The following is a 20220-nucleotide window of genomic DNA, read 5'->3' as shown; positions in this document are numbered from 1 at the left end:
TGAAGCAGCAGTCTCCCATCAAGCAGCCATCCAGCCGAGAGAGACAGAGGCAGGCGTCCTCACTGCCTGGCAGCACATGCTAAAGGGCTCGGAGGCCTCTGGAGGCAGAACGCTTTTGTCAGCTGTGGTGGAGCTGTCAGTCAGGCCTGGCCACCAGGCTGCGATTCCATCTGTCTGCTCTGCCCAAATATTCTGCTGCTCAGTGTAGCAAGTGCTGAATCTGATTTATTGGACAATTCATAGAAAGTGTCACCGAGGATGAGACAATAAACACGTGAAGTTTCTCAGCATTTCAGCTGAGTTCTTCATTACACTGAAAAAATTGTTCAGTTTGGAAAAAAATGTAGTGTATTACCACAACATTAAAGGACCATTGACTAAAATGAATGAATAAAGTAATTTTCAAAAAAAAAAAAATTTCAGCCAATACTCACGGAAACAAACCCTCCTTGATTGCAGCATCTAAACTGTGATGCTTTGATTCTTTTCTCTGTCTAATGAAACGGTAAATTGAATTTCTTTGGGTTTTCAGCTGTTAGTCATTCAAAACAAGTATTTTGAAGACGTCACTTCAGACTTGAAGAAATTGAAATTGGCATTTTACCCTATTTCTGACACTCTATAAACCAAACAGTTGATCTATTATTGATTGATAGGATGATGAACAGATGAATTCCGGATGAAAAGAATCAGTAAACGCTGTTAAAGATAACGCTTGTTAAATGTCAGAGCTACAGAAGACGCATTTATATATTACATCCATTAGTCGATTATACCAACAATCTTTAATGGATTAATTGGCAAAGTATCAAACACGGATACTTAAATTTGCATCCCAGTTTTGTATCACTAAGTTCAAAACAATTTGAAGATGTCAGCCTGGGCGTTCTGTTCACTAAATGATGAATTAAAAAAATAATTGACGATTAATCTTCCGTCTTCTAAATCTCATTAAAACCAACCACTTCTGTTCTCTCTCCTGCTGCAGTAACGTGTCTTATCAGGTGTCACACTGTTTAAATCTTAAATTAATGTAGTAGCCATAATGCTTGGCAACATGAGTAATGAAAGTTAAATGGAACAATTATGAATCTGCGCAGGCTTATTAGTAGTTTAATATTCAGCATGCTGTAATTGTTATGTTCTGTATTTATTAAAAACAATGCCTGCTGTCTGAGAAAGGAGATCTGATCATAGACAGACTGAACGACCCCCCAACCCCACCCCACTCCATGCTGGCACTAAACTTGAAATTAATCAGATTTTGTGTGTTCAGAAACTGCTGTCAAACACAGCGCTGTGAGTAAATGTCAGTATGCTTACTGTGACTCAAGGTCTGTTGGTTTAACAGCGTCTCTGCCAGATAGAAGACCTTGAGAGTCCTGCTGGGAGCAGCAGTGGTGGAAGGAGTCTTCTGGTTTTCTACTCGCATGAAAGCAGCAATATCTTAAAGGAAGCAATCATCAAAAATATTACAGGGTGAAGTTGTTTATTTATACATTTAAGTTACATGCAGCCAAATGGGGCTCTTCTATCTGGTTGCAAATTCAACCCAATACTTTAGTTTAACAGGATGTTTCATCACCTGCAGGTGAATGCTGACTTATAGTGAACTGTGAGGCCTCAGTTCATTATGTGATACCCTTGTAGACAGTGCTCACTGTGCTCACTGCTGCTGGAAACAGTTGCACGTACATTTAATAAATTAATGTTGTGGCTTCATCAAGAGTGGGGATTTTTGTCAGCCAAGAAGCGTAACTTGTGCCTCCATTTCTATCTGGTTGAGTAATATTTGTCTGGAAACATCTTCAATTGCTGCACTACTACATCCATCATACACTGAAACATGACTTTAACTGTTGGGATGTCCTGGATGAAGCTTCAGAGCCTGAGGTGATTAAAAAAAAAAACTGTCAATGCTCCATGATAAACTTCCTGAAACTTACCTCGGCGATAGGTAGGTGTGTGGCCTTCAGGGTTTTCCCTGGTTTCTGCCGGGCTTAGGTGCTGTGGTAGCGGTGAGGGTGGGCAGTTATTTGACTAAAAATTTTGGACTATTATCATTACAATATTAATTTTAAAATGCACTTCTTTGTGCCATAAAAATAATGATCAACAAACATTGGTAAAACAAAGCTTATGGTGAAACTGTAGTGGCTTAACTGCAGGGGGCTGCACCCGAGTGTTATAATGGCAAGGAAAACAGTGGCCTTGCCTTGTTTAAATGTGTATGAGCCCACATACTATACTGTTTACATCACTGGATCAGGTGGAAGGATTAAACCCTGACCGTTATAGTGGCTTCACTGAGTGGACTAACCCCCATGTTTTTCCACCTGCCTCCCTTCTTATCACTCATGAATACATATGTAGTGTTTACAGTGTAGTTACCGACATGTCATGTGACTCTTACAGCAAAGTAGGACTTTCACAAATAGGGGTGTCCCAACCACAAATTTGGACGGTACAAATAATCAATGAAATTCTACTATTCTCGTCACCAAAAAATAAATTGAATTGCTTTTCAGCAAGAATTTATATTTAATAGAACTGTTCCAAAATAACTACATGGGGCTGCAACTTATAGTTCTTTTCATGATGGATTTATCTTATTTTGATTGTAAAATGTCAAATAATAGTGAGGGTTGAACATTATAGTTGATATGTGACATTTTTCAACTGTCTTGTTTTCATTTCAGTCACATAAGACAAGCAAACACATCAAATCTAAAACTGCTTCTGAAAATTATCTGAAAATGTAGCTTGAAAATTGACTAAAACAATGAATCAATGATATAAATAGTTTTAGATAAATTTTTTTGACAATGGGTCAACTGTTTCAGCCTTTGTCTTAACTTGTATTCTGTCATTCATTGTTTTAAAATGCACATGTTGTTTATGATAACTGTGGGAAATCCATACATTCACATACAAATATGATTTATTCTATACCATGACAAAGGATCATCTGCAAATCAAGTGTTTGCTCGTACTATAGTGTACAGGATTGACTACAAATGTCATCAATGTTGAGATAATCATACTAATGGAAAGACTAATTTTGGTCAGCTTACATTGCTGATTTCATAAGACAATAGTTCATTCATCCTGACTTCGTCATAGAAATGTTGTTTGCAATATTTATTTTCTGTATATTTCTCTATCACTGTAAGTGTGGTGTGCACACTTAGCTTTTTATCCTTAGTTACCAGCTGAATGAGCCGGAGAGTCATGGTGTGTCTTCTCACGATGTGTGCTAGTTAAAAATGTAAAAGGGATATTAATAATTTCTCATGATCTAATCTGTTCATGTATCGTTGTCTGTGTGTGGGATTCTATATTTAAAACTGAGAACAGGATGAATCTACAGCATCTCTGCAATTCCCCAAGAAAAAACATCTTTATGCTTTTAACCTAACTCAAGCTACTATGTCAATAATAATGTAGCATAATATAAGAATTTTCAGATGTTCTTGACTTTAAAAGGGATTTTTAGATTTCTTTGTATCCAGCAACAGCTTGAAGTTGTGAAATATTTTTAAAGCATATTCTGCCAGATAGATATGGGATTTATTTTTGAGTTTTGTGTAACCTGCTTGTCTGTTTGGGGCTGATACATCCAAAAAAAAAAAAAAAATGTATTTCACTTCCTGTCATTTTGTATCAAGTACTTCATATTTTGTACTGCTTGAGGCTGTTTAGTTTCATCCTAGCAGTGCTTGATCTGACTGAGTCTAAAGAAGGGTATAAATGACGTCCTGTCTTCATGCCAGACTCTCTGAGTTAGTCCACTGTGGTAGTTGGCATCGCCAAGGAAACGAGTGCGTGATCAAGCTGCTGATGCCCAGTCCTGTCAAAGTGGGCAGTAGGCACCCTGTTGGCCCGCCTCACACAGACAACCACAACATATACATCCACCAGCTTCATCAGATACTTACAAATGTATCTTAGGACAAACGCCACCCTGAGAGTGGATGAGTGGAAGGAAGCTGCATCCTCTATCGATCGTTCCCTGGAGCACTGTGTCTGACAGACCTGCCACCTATCTACGGTCGTGGCTCCAGCTGGCCAGTGCTGCAGGTTGCAGGCTGGGGTCACGCAGGCTTTAGACATGCAGCTGGGGACTGCTGCAATTTTTGGAATCGGTCCTACACCAGCTACCTCTGAGCCCTTTACTCACATGCACACTGAGACACTAAGCATCTGGATGTGCTACTTGACAGGGGCTCGTAGCACATCTGTCTAAACCAGCTGTCATTGTTCCCACAAAATTCACACATAATTTGTCCTAAAAAATATTTATATAATGTCAGAATGATTCCCAACAGTTGGCCCATGACTGTAAAATGATGGCATACGTGTTTTTCCATTTTAAAAAGAAGCGATATTTGAGATGTTAAATTTTATATTCCCACTTTTAAAACTTCTGGCATCCAAAATCCAGTAAAAGAGAGAAACACAGATCTGCCGTTGAACATCGATTTGTTGGTTTTGGTTTGGCTGAGTCGCCGCTCCTGATGATATCATGGCAGGCAGCAAAGCAGAAAGCCGTGGGCTTGGCTGTGGAAAGTAAACATCCCTCGAAGAGATAACACAGTGCCATCTGCCTCGTGACACAATAAGGGAATGATTAGATTGCTACTGCTCTAAAAGTGGATAATGTGGATGATATGAGGCGTGATTAGAAGCAGCCATACAAAATCCAAAAGCTACATATTGAAATAATACAGGCTCTCTGATTATTTAAGTGGTATATTTGCACAACAATACAGACATACTGTAACCTGTTTTTAATTATCAATGAATAGACATTAGGAACACAAAAATAATCAAAGTTGAATCAACAGACCGCTAAAGTTGAACAGTATAGGCTTTATAAAGGGTTTATATTGTATATTGTGTGGATATTGATTATCTGCACACATAAGGGTGATATGATGCAATGTGTGAACAATCTGTGCATTACCCAGCTCCTCTGTGTTTGCTTCTCGTGGTATTTAGAGTGATTTTGATTCCTGGATGTCTTCTTTTCTTAAACCAGGCCACAATTGGAATTGACTTCCTGTCGAAAACCATGTACTTAGAAGATCGAACGGTAAGGACCCAAGTTACAGTGTATGATGTCATGACAGAAATGTTAAATGCTTACGTGTCAGCAGACTAAAATAATGTGTGGTATGCATTCAGACTTCAAACTATTCAGCACCTTTCTAGCTTGTGAGGAGTCTAGATGAATACAATCGAATCTGTCTGCTGTTTATCTGTCTTTCTCAGAGAATCTATCATACAGCAGTACGACCTTGGAAATGAAGGCTCCGCTTGTATAAATAATGTCTCTTTGTGTGTGTGTGTGTGTGTGTGTGTGTGTGTGTGTGTGCGTGCGTGCGTGCGTGCGTGCGTGTGTGTGTGTGTGCGCGAGAGTGTGGAGGGAGCCGACAGTTTCCGGGCTCTCTGACTATCGGAATAATCTCAGCTTGCTCTCTCTGAACCTCAGGTGAGGTTGCAGCTCTGGGACACAGCGGGACAGGAGCGCTTCAGGAGCCTCATCCCCAGTTATATACGGGACTCCACTGTGGCCGTGGTGGTCTACGACATTACAAGTTAGTGCCCTTAATCACATGTTTGTGTTTCATACCAGCAAATATTCATCTCACTCTTAAATGTCACTCTTGGAAAACCGTGTGACAGATGGATTTCTCACAGCAGAGAGATCCAAAAGGAGATTCTATAAATAAAATAATCTTGATATTTCAAATTAACATATTGGATCCACTCCACAGTGAGATAAGACTCATGACATTAACCTCCCACTTTCTCAAGTTCTCTTAAAGTCCTTCGCCTGGCTTTCATTAAACTCCTAAAAATTCATCTCTGTTCATCAAAATTACATATTTAGACGTTTTTTTTTTTCAAAAATTAAATCCTCGTAATGCCTTGAAGTGGCTTAGCTGTAACTCTAAACCTTTGCTTTCATTCAGTACGTGCATAGCGATGAATATGCAAATAGTCCCTGCCCCTGTCTCCCCCCGCAGGTTCACAGGTTGCCTCCATCGTTTTTTGATGTATGAAACTCTGTTTTTGACTGTCAGACTCTCACTGCAGTACCAAAGTGTAAATGCTCAGCCATGGTGTCGCCTGCCTATTTCACATATGATCTGTCTTTTAACATGTAAAAAACACCACATGGGCATATTAACAAGGTTCAGGAGCCAGCATCCATGACTGAAACAAATATAGATCTTTAAATTTGATTTCTTCAGCCAGTCTCCCGTCTCTGTTTCCACCATTGACAAGACCCATTCTCCTAAAAGGGTCCATTGGGGGATCTTTGTTCTGTTCCACACGGTCCTCATTTGATCTCCTTTTGGTTTAGTTTGCTTGTGGTGAAGAATGTCTTGTATTTCTGTTGCACTTTCAGTTTTTTTCTGCTTCTGCTGAATATCCCTCTGTCTCCCAGTGAGTGTATGTAAGGGATAATGGAGATTATCGTCCCACTCATAGCAGTGCCACTTTCCAACAAAATGGTAAACGCAATCAAACTGAAAATAATGGTGGTTAATTTACATTAACACATTTTACATTTTTGATTGTTTAACTAACTTGCTTTGCTATTTCAAACATTATAAAATATAATTCCTGAACTTCAAAAATTGCTTGCGTTGCTAGGCAACATGTAGCTAAACGAATTTTTCATTTTTTTTTTTTCATTTGTCACTATTAATCACAAAAATAGGTAATTACAATGCATTTTGCTACATGATTATAAAAACTCTCCAGTGGAAATAACATGATTATGCGTTTTCTCTCACACACACTGGCTGCCTCTCTCTCCCACGGCCGTCACACACTCATTGTCTCTTTCACCCTGACCTGAGAGTGAAACATGATTTAGTTCGCCTTCCTACTCTTAGTTGGACTTGGATGTGCGCAAATACGAGATGCATTTAAAACGACTCGTGTGTGGTTCTTTCTTAGGAGCAATTTATCCATCTTTTATTTATTTAAAATGGCACCAACATCACAGGTGTCCAGTTAGACTGTTTCTACTGTGAATGCTAGTCCACACCTTCCAGCCAATCAGAATCCAGACTATTCGGGGATCATGGTATAATTTGCTTCATTTCACAGGACAGTGAAACAGTAAAATGGCCATCACAAAACTCAAAACCTGAAAAATGATGTAAATGTTCCCCAAGTGGTTCTGGGATAGATAGCGATATTACCTTCTCTCAAATCTGCCAGCACCTTTCATTTAACAGTTTCAAAGAGAAAAGACCAAGATACTGAACATGACTTGCCCTGAGGACTGAATTTTATTCCTAACTTTATGTAAACACACAGGTTACCCTCCCAACCCCCCCAAACCATGTTCTCTTTTCACCTTGAAAAAGAGTCTTGTCTCGTCAAATTCCCAGTCCAAGAATGCCATACAACCCTTCGTCTGCTTGCAGCAAGCCTGCATACTCAATGAACGTGGCAAGGTCAAAGGCATTTATTAAGACCTTTAACATGCTCCCGAGCTGTGAATGTACAGCGCGTTGATTTATTGTGTAATTCCAGTACCGTGTGCATCATGTTTTAATCTTAGTTATTAATACAATAGTATGAGATGATTCATATCATATACTTCAAAGTGTGTAAATCATTTTATACAAACAGATACCAAGTATGTCAGTATTTAAAAAAATCCAGACTGATTGTTAATAATAGTTTCTAACAGTAACAGCAGGACAGGTGTTGGTGTATTGTGTACAAACAGTGTCATTATTTCACTCTACTTTGGTTCCTCTCTCTCAACAGATGTCAATTCATTCCAGCAGACGTCAAAGTGGATCGATGACGTGAGAACAGAGAGAGGAAGTGATGTCATCATCATGCTCGTCGGCAACAAGACAGACTTGGCAGACAAAAGGTATGTAGTCACTACAGAACCTGCCTCCAAACTTGTATCACATTTATGTCTTCTCGTCGGCGTCTCTTCTTATGTCCTGAAACCATGGCAACCATCAGTTTGTCAATAGCTGAAGAACAGCAGGCTGGCTCCACAGGCTTCCCCTGCAGAGCAGATGATTTGATTAGTGGGAGCGTCTTTCTGAATAAATCTGTATATTAATGAGATGGAGCTGATTATCTCGATACGACTATAACTTCTTAATAATTTAATGTTCATGCCACTTCCCTGCTAAAGGAAGACAGGTAGGAGAAATTAAAGTTTGTTACATCATATATAAAATATTCTAATGAATACACTCATTAGCATAACTGGTTATTTTCAGTGTTATTATAGTGATTATGTCAGGATATTAGGCAACTCAGCTGCCTCTTATCGGAGCACTTGCTGTCAGACCACTTGCTTTGAAATGAGAAAATGATTGCTTGCTTGAGGAAATTATTCAGTGATTTAGTCTGGTGACACTTGAGCATCATGTGCTGTGTGCACAGGGGATTTCTTTTCTATGCATACACACTGTATGTGCAGGTACATTAACTGTATAGTGAAAAGAAGGTGATAAAATGCTGATGAGGCGGGATGTTTAATAAGCTGAGGTGGAAAAAGAAATTGATATGAATGCTTAGAGAAGCAGAGTGAAAAATGACATGCAGCAGAAATATACAGTAGTGGAAGAACGGGAGAAAATAACAGGAGAACTGAAGCATTAAATTACTTTTTTCCTGTTGATATAATGTGTTAATGGTGCATGTGTACAAAATACATTCAAGAGATAAATTTCAGATGTAAAGTAATCATTAGAAAGTGAAAACTGAATGAAAATGACCCTCCAACATACTATTCCTTTCTAAAGTTGCTTCCTTTTTAGTGTAAACATCATTTTCCTGAAATCCTTTGGAAACTCAGAAAATGAAGATAATCCACAGTGTTTGTTTTTTCACATCATATTCAGATGTGCAGTATTTTCAGTCGTGTTTTATGAGAGTGCATGTAACCTTTGTTGGTTGAAAAAGTCTCTTGAGATACATAGGCAGACCTGGCCAAAACTAGGAGGACTTCTATAGTTAACATGCAGTCTGCTCTCATAGAACTACATAAAAACAATTTACATATAAAATTAGCAAAAATCACGTGAATGAATGGGTTAATGTGTAATGTTGCTAAATCATTGTACCAAACCTTTTTCCGACCCTAATTACTTATTTTCTTTCTTGCACAACACACATTAATGTCTCTTTTATCTCTGTTTCTTAAAATAAACTATATTTTATATCACTATATTTCTGAGTTAGGAGGCTGAAAAACAGCTCCATGAAAACATATTTCTGCTCTATTATTGCTTGTCTGCTGTCTAAAGTAATGACAGTCAACTGGGACATCCTTGATTTTAGTTTGAACAGAAGCTGTTTGAAGCTGGAGACATTCTCAAGACAGAACGTTTTTTTTAAGCAAATGAGCATCAACTTCTGCATAGTTGTCTGATCTCAGCTTGATTTTTACACAATACGACTTCCAGGTATCTTCCTTCTCTGCAGCCATACCGAATGTCAGGTTTGATACAAATGCAATATCTTCATGTTGTGAGTAATTTAATTGTTACGGTCAGCATTATTTTCCCACGTGGTAACAATAACTTGTACAGCTGCAGAGAAAAATTCCCATTTGCCATCTTTGTTTCTGACTTCGCAGCATGTCAGTAACTGAAGGGGAAGCAGGAAAACTGCTGGTGATGGCAGTTTCCAGGATGTATATCACCAGATCTGTCAATGGAGGTTTCATGACTAGCATACCATCCATCCATCCATCCATTATTTATACCCACCTCATCCTGAACGGGGTTCAGAGGGAGCTGGGGGTCTATCCCAGCTGATTTTGGGTGAAGGTGGTATTCACCCTGGGTAGCTCACAGTCCATAACAGACAGACAGACAGACATTCACACTCATATTCTCACCTATAGCCAATGGCAGAATATGCAAACTCCACACAGAAAAGTCACAGCCGACGTTCGAACCTTCTTCCCGTGTTGCCGCCCACCATCCATACCATTTACTATTCAAAACTAAACACTGTAACTGCACTATTAGCTCCCTTAATTTTGGGTTTTGGCTGAAAGTATCTCACTGATTGAGATGTCGTATTAAACTACAGAATAAGGGGCCACTGAAATAATTTCGAAAATGGCCGCCTCCAGCAAGGAGAAAGTAATTTCTGGGTAATTTAGCTGCACTGCAATTTAGTCGGCTCTTAATAGTGGTCTGGAAGTTAAAGCCTCAGTAAATGTTCCGTGGCAAAGAAGTGGAGGCTGTTTACTCCATTAACGTCACCTCAGAGTCCTCAACTAATTTACTTCTTTCTAAAGGTAAATCAGTCTTATTAAGCTTTGTAGGTTTTTATCTAAAACAATAAAAGAACAATAAAAATGGCATCTAACCATGCAGATGTTCAATGCAATCATGGTGAACCTGAATTCAGGTTGATTATAGTGACATTCCTCATGTCTGTATGGTTGAACATGCCAGTGAATATCTCACATACAAGACATGATAAATATGACGCTCACTATTGGTATTGTTATGTGTGTTCAGTGGCTCCTGCGACATGAGATGAGGTTTCAGTAGCAGCTCCACTGATACGGATGGTTGTAAATTGGATTCTCCTCATGATCATGTAAAAATGTACATTAAATGGTAAAGAAAACATGGTACATGTGCATCGTATGTGAGTGTGTGTTGAAATGATCTGACATGCGACACATGGCATCACTGTAAATAATGTATCTGACACTGAGATATAAGCTGAAAGAAATCTGAATATGATTAAGTGGAGTTTCTATATTTAGAGGTAGAAATCTGGTAGGGTTGTTTCTCTCTGTGGTATGTTAAATCTGGTTATAGATATCTTTGTGTTTTTTCCAAACATACACATATAAATCATATCCACTTAAGTCAACGACAAATGTTTGACATGAGCTGAGAAGAAGCAGAGATTTCTGTGTATTTCACTACTGTGGTAAAATGGAATTTGGAGGAACGCCTCTATGAGCCGAGCCTTCTCCGTGTTTGTTGGTATTGTGCATTCGTGTGTGGTGGAGCTTTTAACAATGCTCGGTGCTTTGGGGAGTTAAAGTATGTACAGTTTAGGTGCTGCACAGTCCCTGGAGTTCTGCTCGAGGGAAATCCAGTGTGCATCATACAGCAGGCAGCATCAGCCAAGCAGAGCCTGGAGTGTCGTACACTGACAGGAAGTAGCTCAGGGATTTTTTTTTTTTAGACTACTGAACAATGCTTAATGCAGTTTATTCTTCTCTTCCCTTCTTTTCTTTTATGTTACTACTATAATAGTTTGGGGTTTGGTTTTTCAGGTTCCACTTAATAAATGTCTTTAATACAAGGAAAATGATTTTTAGAATGCACAGATTTATTCTCATGCTTTTCATACATAAAGTAGACACAAATACTACGATATAATGTAATAAATACTACTCTGTTGAGGCCATTTTAAACCTGTGTACATTGATTTTTTTTTTTGGCCACTTGGGGGCAGCGAAACGGGCTCTAAATACAACATTGACATAATATTACCCACATTGTGCTACTTGGCATTGTTAGCATTCATTTGGAGTTGTATTTCTGGACACCTGATGAATGTCATTCCAGTATTTACGCTCCTTGAAGCTCTGTTTTGGGCTTCACCAGCTCCTGAGTGTTTGGCTGCTAAAGGATGAAAATCACTGGGTCCACTCAAGTGGATTTTTAACGGTATCACGTCAAATACGTTAAATAAATAGGTAAACAAAAGGAAGGAAAGGTTCAAATCATATTTTTGGTAAATGTTGTAACTGAATTCATGATGTATAATACATCTCTTTTATACTGTTGAGCAGATGTGGCCATCAGTTGCACAAGTGGAAGCTCATGTCACATATTTCTGTTATAATGCTACTACTTTCCAAGCATGCTTAAATGTTGCTAGGACGCCACATATTGCACATCCATTTTGTAATTTTCCTGCCAATTGTCTGCCTGAGGATGAATCAGGCTGCGTGTTTAAGTTGTAACTCAGACGCATGCATCCAGAAATAGTCACAAAGGCACTGGTGCAAATCTGTCAGGTGGTGTTATTACGTAAATGCATCTCCAGCGTGGTGTTTTCTGTTCTCGCCGTGGAAACTTCTCCTCCTATCTCACACAGGCTCGAGCTCTCTTTCTTCTGTGCTGTAAAGCAAAAGAGGCGTTACTGAAGGAGATGAATCAGTTAAATGTAACGTTGCTCAGTTAGGAGCCTGAAAGTAACTGGGAATGTGTGTTTAGTCAGATGTAACAACCAGACTAAACACACTAAACTGGAAATAAAGAAGTGTTAGTTTTGAGCGAGGAAACACTTAAGACGCTTTCTGTGTGAAGAAGACTGAAGAGCACCGACTGGTTACGTCATGCGTTTCCCAACAGATCAGTGGCAGGTTGCTTTTAGCCGGTCGTCTCAATGAACCTGCCGGCTGTGCGGGCTGTGGAGTCAGCAGGACTGCTCTCTTCTCTCTGTTTGTGTTAATGGACACCTGTCAAGGTCTCCGTTTCACAGCGAGAGCCAGACAGGCACTCCCAGATTCATTCAAATGTAATGCAAATTAGCCGTTAATACTTTCGCACAGGACAATGTAATTTAATTATTCTCAGCCAATTACGCAATTAGGTCTGGTGTATCCTTGCTAGCCTAAAATAACAAGAGCGTCAGCTGCAAATCATCCACTACAGTGTCTTTGTGTTGCATCTATTTGTCTTTTATGAACATTAATATGGGACAATTAGCCTTTTTTTTGTGTTCAGAGTCTGTAAACGCTACATTATTGTCTGCAATCCATTGATCTAGTGTTTCAACGTAAATTAACCTCTACTTACAGGCAAATCACGATCGAGGAAGGCGAGCAGAGGGCTAAAGAACTGAGCGTCATGTTCATAGAGACCAGCGCCAAGACAGGTTACAACGTCAAACAGGTGAGTGACTTTAGAGAAAGTTTGGTGGCCTGGCTCCACCAAATTACTGCTCAAATCTTGCTTTCTTTCCTGTTATTATAGTCTGGAAACCCTGTTGGCATTAACGTTTGCTTACTGACCAGTGTCGGTGGTTCAATGCAATGAAGTCAAGTGTTTTTTACTAAATCTAGTTGCAGCGGTGGCAGAGTTTCGGCGGATATGGTGGTCAATGCTGATTGGTTAAAGCTGCTCCAATAGTTTCAAAATGATCCTGAGGTCTACGCCCAGCAGGATGCAAAGATTCCCTGTGGAGTGTACTTAGATGCTTTATTTATTGATGCAATCTGGGCACGCCAGGCTAGAAGTTTGGTGCTTAGATGTGATACCTTTCATCGGCCTTACTTTGTATGAGTAACAAATTATGTGCAACTCGCACGGAAGTTAGTTCAGACAACGTACATCGACGTATGAATTCGATCAACTATGTACCTCTTCGGTCTAACTGGTAATGATCATGGCATCATGATTATGAAGGCAGTTGATTGAGGCAGTTTAAAGGTACCCTGTGGAGTGCTTTGTTTTCATTCACTGCTCTCATCAAAAGGCAATGTGTGGCAAAAAGAATTTCTTCAAAAAACATTTCTTTTTCTAACCAGCAGGATTTAGATTCATGTCTGTTAGCTGTCAGTCTTCAGGTGTCAGCATGCTTGTTGAATAGCGTCTGAAACCACGTTCCTCAGAACCCGTCTGATCTTGTGACTGGTTCTGGGCTCCTGTAACTGTCTGAAACCCAACAATCTGTCATGTACATCCATTTTCACACCGCTGTTGGTGGTTGGACAGCACGTCGTGCATGTGTCTGCCCTTCTTCTTCTTCACTGCCTTTCCTGGTGAAATGCCGCGTTTTTGGTGCCACCAACTGTGGATTAGCGGTATAGCATGAAGCAGACGGCAGTAATATGTGAACGTGTAAGTGCCTGTGCATTCTTGTGTGTGTGTTTATGAGATACAAATAAAACAAAGAACTGTTTATCAAATCATTTCTTTTCACTTCATCCCTACCAGTGGTCAATACTACCTTTGTTTACAAAAACTGAAATTTAAATATCTGCCCAGAAGCGCTAACATGTATGACCTTTAAAGGTTTATCATCCCAACACTGCACACAGAAGACGTCCACGCGGCTTCTACCAGGATCAAGGCTGAACTCTACATGTATTCGTTCCTTAAATGACATTTACTTAGTAACTCTAATGTTTAGTAAGATTTGGGGGTTGCAGACACAAAGAGAAGCACAGCCGGGTTCAACAAAGGTGCTCTGTCTCCAAACAGATGTTTGTTGTTCAAAACAACGACTGTCTGTGAAGTTAATAAGTGGTGAGATGAAGGCGAGCTGCATTGTGTCTACCAGTGAATGGTGTTGCCAGCGGCCGCATCTCTCACGCCATAGCAACACAGACAGAGGAGGCTATTCTTCACCTTACTTCAGGACTGTGGACACCAACAGCAAAATACCAGAGCTGAACATTGTGCTGTGAAACCTGCAAAACAAAGGTCACGTTCCTTCCTGTTCAGACTGCTGTGTCATCCTCACCCTCTGAAACACGGTGACAGCCAAGTCAAGATTTTAGGCTTTCAGTTTAACTAAATATAATAATAATAATAATGAGTAATACTATCTTTGTTTACAAAAACTGAAATTTAAATATCTGCCCAGAAGCGCTAACATGTCGGCTTTAGGCAGTGTGTTTTAAAATGTGCATGTCCAAGTGAGATATGTCAATCTTCAAAACATCCTGTCGTTACAAATGACAAATGTATTATTATGGAACAGAGAGAGGACATAATCTGAACTTTCTGGTTCTGTCCTTTGAGAGTTTCGTCATTTTTATATTGACCAACTTATAGATAATAACTAAAAAAAAAAGCACATGAACAAAAATATTGTTATTAACATGTTTGCAAAAGGTTTTGTTCATTTCCATATCGTATCATCAGAGACTTGGGGCAAGTCAAGTTAGCCGTTACAGTGATGGTGATATTATTTTCCTTTTTGTTAAAATGTGGTGACAGCTGCATTACCACATAATAATGATTATAATAATAATCATTTAATTTTGACACAACATTTTGTGGCTTTTCCAGTGTGTGATTTCATGTCATTTAATAGCCACACAAAATAAATAGTAAGAAATGACTCAATAGTATACTTTGACAGGTTGTTTATAGAAGTATGAAATAGACATTTTGGAGTAACTGTGCAGAAACATTAATTTGGTCTGGATATGAAATGGATTGGGGTTTTTTTTCGCTTTAACTGAACTCAGCAACATTATATCAAGAAACTATTAGACGGATTCGATATAATAGTGTTCATGTTGTGTATCCTGGATTTCACTCTGTTTGTTTTTTCCAGCTGTTTCGGCGTGTGGCAGCTGCTCTTCCGGGGATGGAAAGTATGCAAGAAACAAGCAAAGAGGGGAGTATCCTTTTACCACATTATAATAGCATGAAAATGATTCTATTATGAAATACATATTTCAATAAGAAGAGATTGAATGCATGGGCGAACATTTTAATCCTGATGTGATAGCATCACTCACTTTTTAAATGAAAGGAGTTCATGGACTGAGCTCTGTGTTCTGGCATCTATTTAAATAGGTGTCAGCTACCTGTCTAATTAAATGTGTTTTCAGCATGACATTCTTGCTCGCTGTGTTTCAGCTGTGGTGGCTGAGAGGCGTGTGTGAGGGGGTTGGTGGGGTCGGTCAGACAGTCTGCAGGTTTGTCTACAGTGGGGGGGCCGATCGGCCCATTTAAACCAGTGACAGGAGCCTCAGCCACCAGCCATCAGTCAGACTGTGGTGCTGCTGTACACGACTCTCCTCACTGGCTCCTCATATCTCATATCATATCGTACAGACAGTCTCACCTGAGGAACAATTTGTCAGCAAAACAACTCTACCACCATATTCTATTTCTTTTTTCAGGTAATAGCATTAATGCTGCTAAACAACCCAACAATCACAGTTATTAAAAGCATCACAGACGGTTTTCCTCTCTAATGAAATATGAACTGACAACAGTGTATTATTTATTAGTTTTGATTACATTTAACAAGTGAATTTCCACAATGTGCTTTCAATGGAATAATTCACTTTGCAGAAACGTATGTGTTTTTATCTGAAGTTAAAGGAGATAAATACAGCAGCTGAGACAGATTTGTCTGTAATTTTCATCAATAACTAGAGAGCCCTCCGGCCGTCTGAGCTGCTCTCTCGCTCCTACACTGATTTCTACATCTGCCAGTATATCCAGTGGGTATCAGTGATGTGGACTTTTTCACACATTTAGATTTCGACTTTAGATTTTTCTCTTCAAGTAAAACCAATACAATGAAACCAAAAGCACAACCATGGCAGGATCACTGAATAAATGCGGTATTCAGACTCTTTCCCTTTTGCACATTTATTGTTTTTATTTTGATCTAATTTTAAATGGATGGAATATATAACCTTGTTAACCAATCTACATCCAATAAGCCATAATTGTAACGTGAAAACATTTGGAAATTTTTTGCAAATTTTTTAGAAATTTGTGACACTTCAAACTGTGTTCAGGTGCATTCTCTTTGCTTTAATAATCACTGAAATGCATCTTGAACTTGTTTGAAGTCCATCTGTTACAAACTGTGCCTTTCTAGACTCCAGTCACCTCACACTGCATGTCTGGACAAACACCAAGCCATGAAGTCCAAGAAACTCTCCGTAAACCCTCATGATAAAACTGTGGCGAAGCATAGGTCAGACCAAGGATAGTAAAAATGTTTTTTTAGGAGCACAATGGGCCAAATAATTGTGAGATGGAAAAAGTTTGAAACCACCAGGACTCAAGAAGGACCTTGGTCAGGAAAGTGACCAAGAACCCAGAGATGGGAGAACTCTCCAGAAGGATGATCATCTCAGCAGCACTTAGTCAGGGCTTTATGTTCGAGCAGGTAGATGGTAGTAGCTGCTTAAGAAAAAGGAACATGACAGCCCAAACTGCATTTAAAGCATGAGGAAAACTCATTTCCGGTCTATTGTGAACTTCAGGTATGTTTGTTGAGAACCAGCCACAGTTCATCATCTGCCTAATGCCATCCCTACAGTGAAGCGTGGTGGTGGTCGCATCATGCTGTGGAGGGGCTTGTAGGCAGCAGGGAGAGGGAGACTGGTCCGTGAAATACAGAGAGGTCCTTTCAGGACCTTTCAACGTGACAGGTAACCTAAGTATAAAACCAAGACATTGCTGAAGGAGCTTCAGGACAAGTCTCTGACTATCCTTGAGTGGCCCAACTGAAGCCCAGGCTGAAACAAAAAAACATCTGTGGAGAGAGCTGAAGAAAGAAGTTTACTGACACTTCCTGTCCGATCTGACAGAGCTTGAAAGGATTGACCAGGAAGAGTCGGATACATCCTGCTGTGCAAAGCCTGTAAAGACTCAAGACCCAAGAAGAACAAAGCTATTTGCTGCCACAGGGGTTTCTACCTAGTACTGAATTAAGGGTCGGAATACTTTTGTAAATGAGAGATTTCAGTTTTTGATTATTAATACATTTGCAAGAAATTCTAAACATTAGTTTTTACTTTGTCATTTTGGGTTGTTTAGTTTATATTGATTGACAGGAATGTCAATTCCAATTTTATCCACTTATCATTTAGTCTACAATACAGAGTGCGACAACTGAAGGGTTGTTAATACTTTCCACAGTATATAGGCCGGCACATACAAAAGAATAGATAGAATTAATACAGGGAGAAAAGTAATCAATGAGGCAAAATAAATGATAAGCATAACCCAACAATAAACTATGTGGCTTATTCAGCTGAAATTAGACAGCTGACACCAAGTAGTACAATACTGGCACGCTGTCTGCACAGAAATGGGTTTAGCCTCTCTTTAATACTTCCTCCACGTCTTATTGGCCATTAAAAGAGTACTTGGCCTTAGACTCCGATAACACCGTTGGACTGATGTAGACCTGATGTAGAGATCTCTCTTTATTTCAATAAGTTCTTCTTGCTCGTTTACTCCTGGTGCTCACATTGTCCTCAGGGCTGCTGGTCCACTAACAGTCGTGTCAGAGATTCAGGTGTGTTGTGCGAGTAGCAGCTAACGTAGCCGAGATGAGCAGCAGGCTGCAGAGGGTCTGGTGAGGAATGGATCAGGAGGAATGATGGAACCTGTTTCAGGGTATATACGGCAGACAGATGTTTGTTTAAGACGAGCTCGAAAATGAGTGAACCATGTAACCCGTTCTGTACACTCACATTAAGATGGAATTAATGATACAGCAGCTGAATTAACGATAAGAGAGAAGTCATAGGTAAACAAGACCTGTCACCTAACAGACAGAGTAAAGAATGTGGTCTTTTAATCATGCCATCCCCCCTGAGCTGTATCCACAGTTTTTGCTATTGTCAAATATTGATATTATTCTCCTGGTAATGTTAACAATCCTTGGATTGTGTGTGTGTGAATCAACATAATTTCATTTTGTCACTGTTTGTCCCCTGACAGCACCAGTCCTTCTTCTTTTCAACACACAAAGCGCTGTGCCATCTCTATGGTAACTGTGGATGAATTATAAAATCGCTTTTGGTTTTACCATGTGCACAGAGCATTGCCGTCATTCCTCCTTCACATTGTGCTCTGAGTAACGCTGCAGCGTTTATCTACTGTAACTTAAACTGAAGTCAAATGATGGCTTTACTGGAGTGAATGAATTCCAGCATTTGGTACATCTCTGATTGAAGCCCACTCGTCACTCACAGGAAGTGATTCAGCCGTTGCAAACTGCGTGGCCTCAATAATAAACTCGGTAACCCAGCTGCACTCTCAGCTGTCAAGATCAGTCTTTAGTTTCTTTCATCGCAGTCGGCCATATTTCCTGGTTGGAACGCATCACTCGCATCCAGCCAATTACCTTTATCTCTGCTCCTGTTTTTCATCTCTGTCCTAATGAGGCGTAATGGATGTGGGAGCGAGCTGTGCAAGGTGGAGGTGTGGTGATGGATGGCAGGGGATGACAGTTCCTCAGCAGCTCTGTGCCTCTGCTGACACCGTCACCTAATGGAGCAGCTCCTCTGTTGTTATTGCATTGTGAATAGTATTGATCTCACTGAGAGAGGGCCACGAATAGGCTCAGTCCGGGTTATATCTGCCTTTTGTAGCCTGAAAGTGCCTGTATTATTATCACCTGTTGGATATTTTTCAGCATAATAAAGTTTATGGACTCTTTTGAAGGCAGATTTCCAACAAAATGGCTAAAAACAAACTGAGTGAGCAGATTGAGTCGTAGACCTGTGAATTTCAGCAGCTTTTTAAACAGTGTTCACAGTATGTTCTTTGTTTGCTTTAATTGCAGGACGGACAGGTCACACTGATTTATGGTGGATGTCGAGGCCCATGAGGCAGTCTTCTGCTCTCTTTCTGAGAACAATTTCCTACGTAATCATGGAGTGTCATTGCGACTGCAGGTCTGCAGACAGGGAGAGTAAAGAGGGTGCTTGACCCAGATCAAGTGCCGGGGTCATCCATGTTAATAAGAGAAAGAGCCAGAAAGCAAAATAAATCACGGCGGACTCCCGTCGGTCAGGAAGGGACAGTCAAAGGAAAGTGCCTCATTGTGTTCATAAATTGTGTTTAAAAGTTGTATGTTTAATTTGTGAAACAGAACATCATGCTGCTTCTATTCAGATCGTTTGGAAGGCAAAGCTTTGCTGTTTAGATTTCACCTTGTTGACATGACTGTCGCTGATGCTTCCAAAGCAGTTCAATTTGACAAGTGAATATTACCTCTGAGTTTTCAGTAGAAATCACAAAATGTAGCTAGAACAGAGAACAGCACTGTTTCTCAGCCTAATTGAGGCTCCACAGAAGGACTCAAATATGCCCCGAAGAACATTGCTGTCAGTTATGTGCCCATTACTTTGCTCTATTTTAAACAATAACAGTAACACACTCTCTTCAGAGAAACCTGGACTCACCAATGTCACGTCTACGGCCTCTTCATCCTGTATCATGTGATGTCGCTTTTTAAAGCTGCTATAATCAGTGTTATTTATGAAACAATGGAACAGACGACGTTACAGTGATAACCCTGCAGGTTATTATCGCTTTATTCTCTCGGCACCCTCTTCTCTTTTTGAGCTATTTCAGCTTTTTGTTTTGGTTCTCAGTCTGCAGCTTTACTGTTTTTGTTCAGTGTTCAGTTCAGTTTCTTTATATAACACTATTCAGACACAGGTGCTTT

At 39.8% G+C, this 20220-nt stretch overlaps 1 protein-coding gene across 2 annotated transcripts in view; it reads left to right on the top strand.

Annotated features, from left to right (window-relative positions):
- rab6ba (RAB6B, member RAS oncogene family a) overlaps positions 1-20220 on the top strand; it is a 53495-nt gene that overhangs the window by 29173 nt on the left and 4102 nt on the right. The window contains exons 3-7 of one of the 2 annotated variants that reach the window (XM_069150872.1): positions 5042-5095; positions 5474-5600; positions 7801-7912; positions 12851-12944; positions 15340-15406. In XM_069150872.1, the coding sequence (XP_069006973.1) occupies positions 5042-5095; positions 5474-5600; positions 7801-7912; positions 12851-12944; positions 15340-15406 (454 nt within the window). The remainder of the gene's footprint in view (positions 1-5041; positions 5096-5473; positions 5601-7800; positions 7913-12850; positions 12945-15339; positions 15407-20220) is intronic. The other variant, XM_069150873.1, reaches the window with a different exon arrangement.

This window comes from Embiotoca jacksoni, unplaced genomic scaffold (assembly GCF_022577435.1).
Source record: "Embiotoca jacksoni isolate LCO1_2020_lvr unplaced genomic scaffold, fEmbJac1.0.p SCAF_16, whole genome shotgun sequence".
Classification (NCBI taxonomy): domain Eukaryota; kingdom Metazoa; phylum Chordata; class Actinopteri; family Embiotocidae; genus Embiotoca; species Embiotoca jacksoni.
The sequence above is the reverse complement of the archived record's forward strand: the minus strand, read 5'-3'. Positions and strand labels throughout refer to the sequence as shown.